The sequence below is a fragment of the Ruditapes philippinarum genome, unplaced genomic scaffold, assembly GCF_026571515.1.
Source record: "Ruditapes philippinarum isolate M1 unplaced genomic scaffold, ASM2657151v2 ctg8802_1_1_1_1, whole genome shotgun sequence".
NCBI lineage: Eukaryota > Metazoa > Mollusca > Bivalvia > Venerida > Veneridae > Ruditapes > Ruditapes philippinarum.
In genome coordinates, this window is record NW_026858830.1 from 38,108 (window position 1) to 39,750 (window position 1,643).

At 31.6% G+C, this 1,643-nt stretch overlaps 1 protein-coding gene across 1 annotated transcript; it reads left to right on the forward strand.

Moving 5' to 3' along the window:
* Window positions 1-220: 220 nt before the first annotated feature.
* LOC132754425 (cytochrome P450 2F2-like) lies at window positions 221-582 on the forward strand (the record flags this gene model as incomplete). The annotated part of the gene is made up of 1 exon (XM_060745052.1): window positions 221-582. A coding segment is annotated over exon 1 (362 nt), but the record flags the coding sequence as incomplete, so codon positions are not given.
* Window positions 583-1,643: the final 1,061 nt, after the last annotated feature.

The window sequence follows — 1,643 nt, forward strand, 5'->3', positions numbered from 1 at the left end:
TTGTGCCTGTTCATGGACGGTACTGTCAAGTGCAAACTACCGTCCACGCTGCCTAACACCGGCTTAAGCGGAATTCAACATTTAACATGAACTTGTAATGGGATTTTAAACGTGCCTACTTCAGTTGGCTTTGAAACTTGAACTTAGTTTAAATTGTTGAACTTCTAAAGATAACATATTCAAGGCAAACTATATATGAATATTTTATCACAATTGAAAGATGGGTGTTTTAAGTCTAAACATTGAAAATTGGAGAACAATTCTAGTAGCTGTTGTAATATTCATGATAACATATCTAACAACAAGACGGGACAAAAATGTTCCACCAGGACCAAATAGATGGCCTATAATAGGAAACATTGGATCGTTAATTGGCGGAGATACACTTGACAAGCTTGCTGAACTACGTAAGAAATATGGAGATATATTTGGAGTGTATTTAGGGTCAGAATTGACAATATTCCTCAACGGCTATGATACAATACACGAAGCTTTAGTAAAACGGGGGACAGTATTCTCGGTTAAGGGAATATTTGGACTGACGCGACGTCCACAAGATTACAAAGTGAACATTCGCCTAAGGTCCTCAGCGTAATACTAGATCATATCATTTGCGTTAGATGTTATAGAACACTTTCCATGTCATACAAAAAAAAACTAATTCAATGCAAACAAAATTCGTGAGGTGGTAAGTTACTGTGTATATGTTATAAGGTTAATGGACACAATAATGTCTTATTAGGCAGTTCAAGGCGAGCAATGATAAATACATTGTATATTAGCTTCATTTCATTTCAATTTCGTCGCTTTCTGTTATCGAGAAGCTTTCTTGTTTTGAAGGATGAATGGAAATATAACTTAACTGACCTATAATTGTCATATTTTGTATAATGGTCACAGTATTTTTTCTCACTCATTTATCGTGTCTATATGCCATGTTTGCTTTCGTATCTTTGTTCAACACTCGTCAGTAATATTTGCAATATTCTTATGCAAAGAAACTATTACCTATTCCATTTTACGTTGTGCTTATTATTCTATATTGTGGTCCCATAAAATCTATATCTAATTTTACCCATTATAAACAACATATACACCTTTATCTATAGTCATAAATCAATAGCCTAGAAAAATAAAGAAATATTGGATATGCTGAAAATATATAGACCCGTGAAATATAAAAAGGACTGCTTAATTATTACTAAAATACAACATCAAATACACTACAATATATACAATATCGGTCAGTGTACTATCAAATATAATTTTAGAGCAATGTCCAACTGAAACATCTACCTTAATTAATGTCCTCCTAAATCTGAACCCCATTAAAATATCAAACAATCTCATATTCATTTATCCCAATGAAATATAAAATAAATAACTAAAGCAATAGCTTAGTGTAATATGGAACACCTGTATTGTCTACAATTTATAATACTTATAATAATTTATAAACATGTATAGCCAAAATTATTAAAATATTTACTTATCCATCTACGCCAAATCTAAATTAATCATCCATTCAAATATCAAATAATAAACCAGTGTCCATAGTTACCAGTGAAACATCAAACACAGACCTTAATTACTGGAACAAAGAAATGAAAACTGAGAGTTTACTGTAATCCTAAATCTAGAAC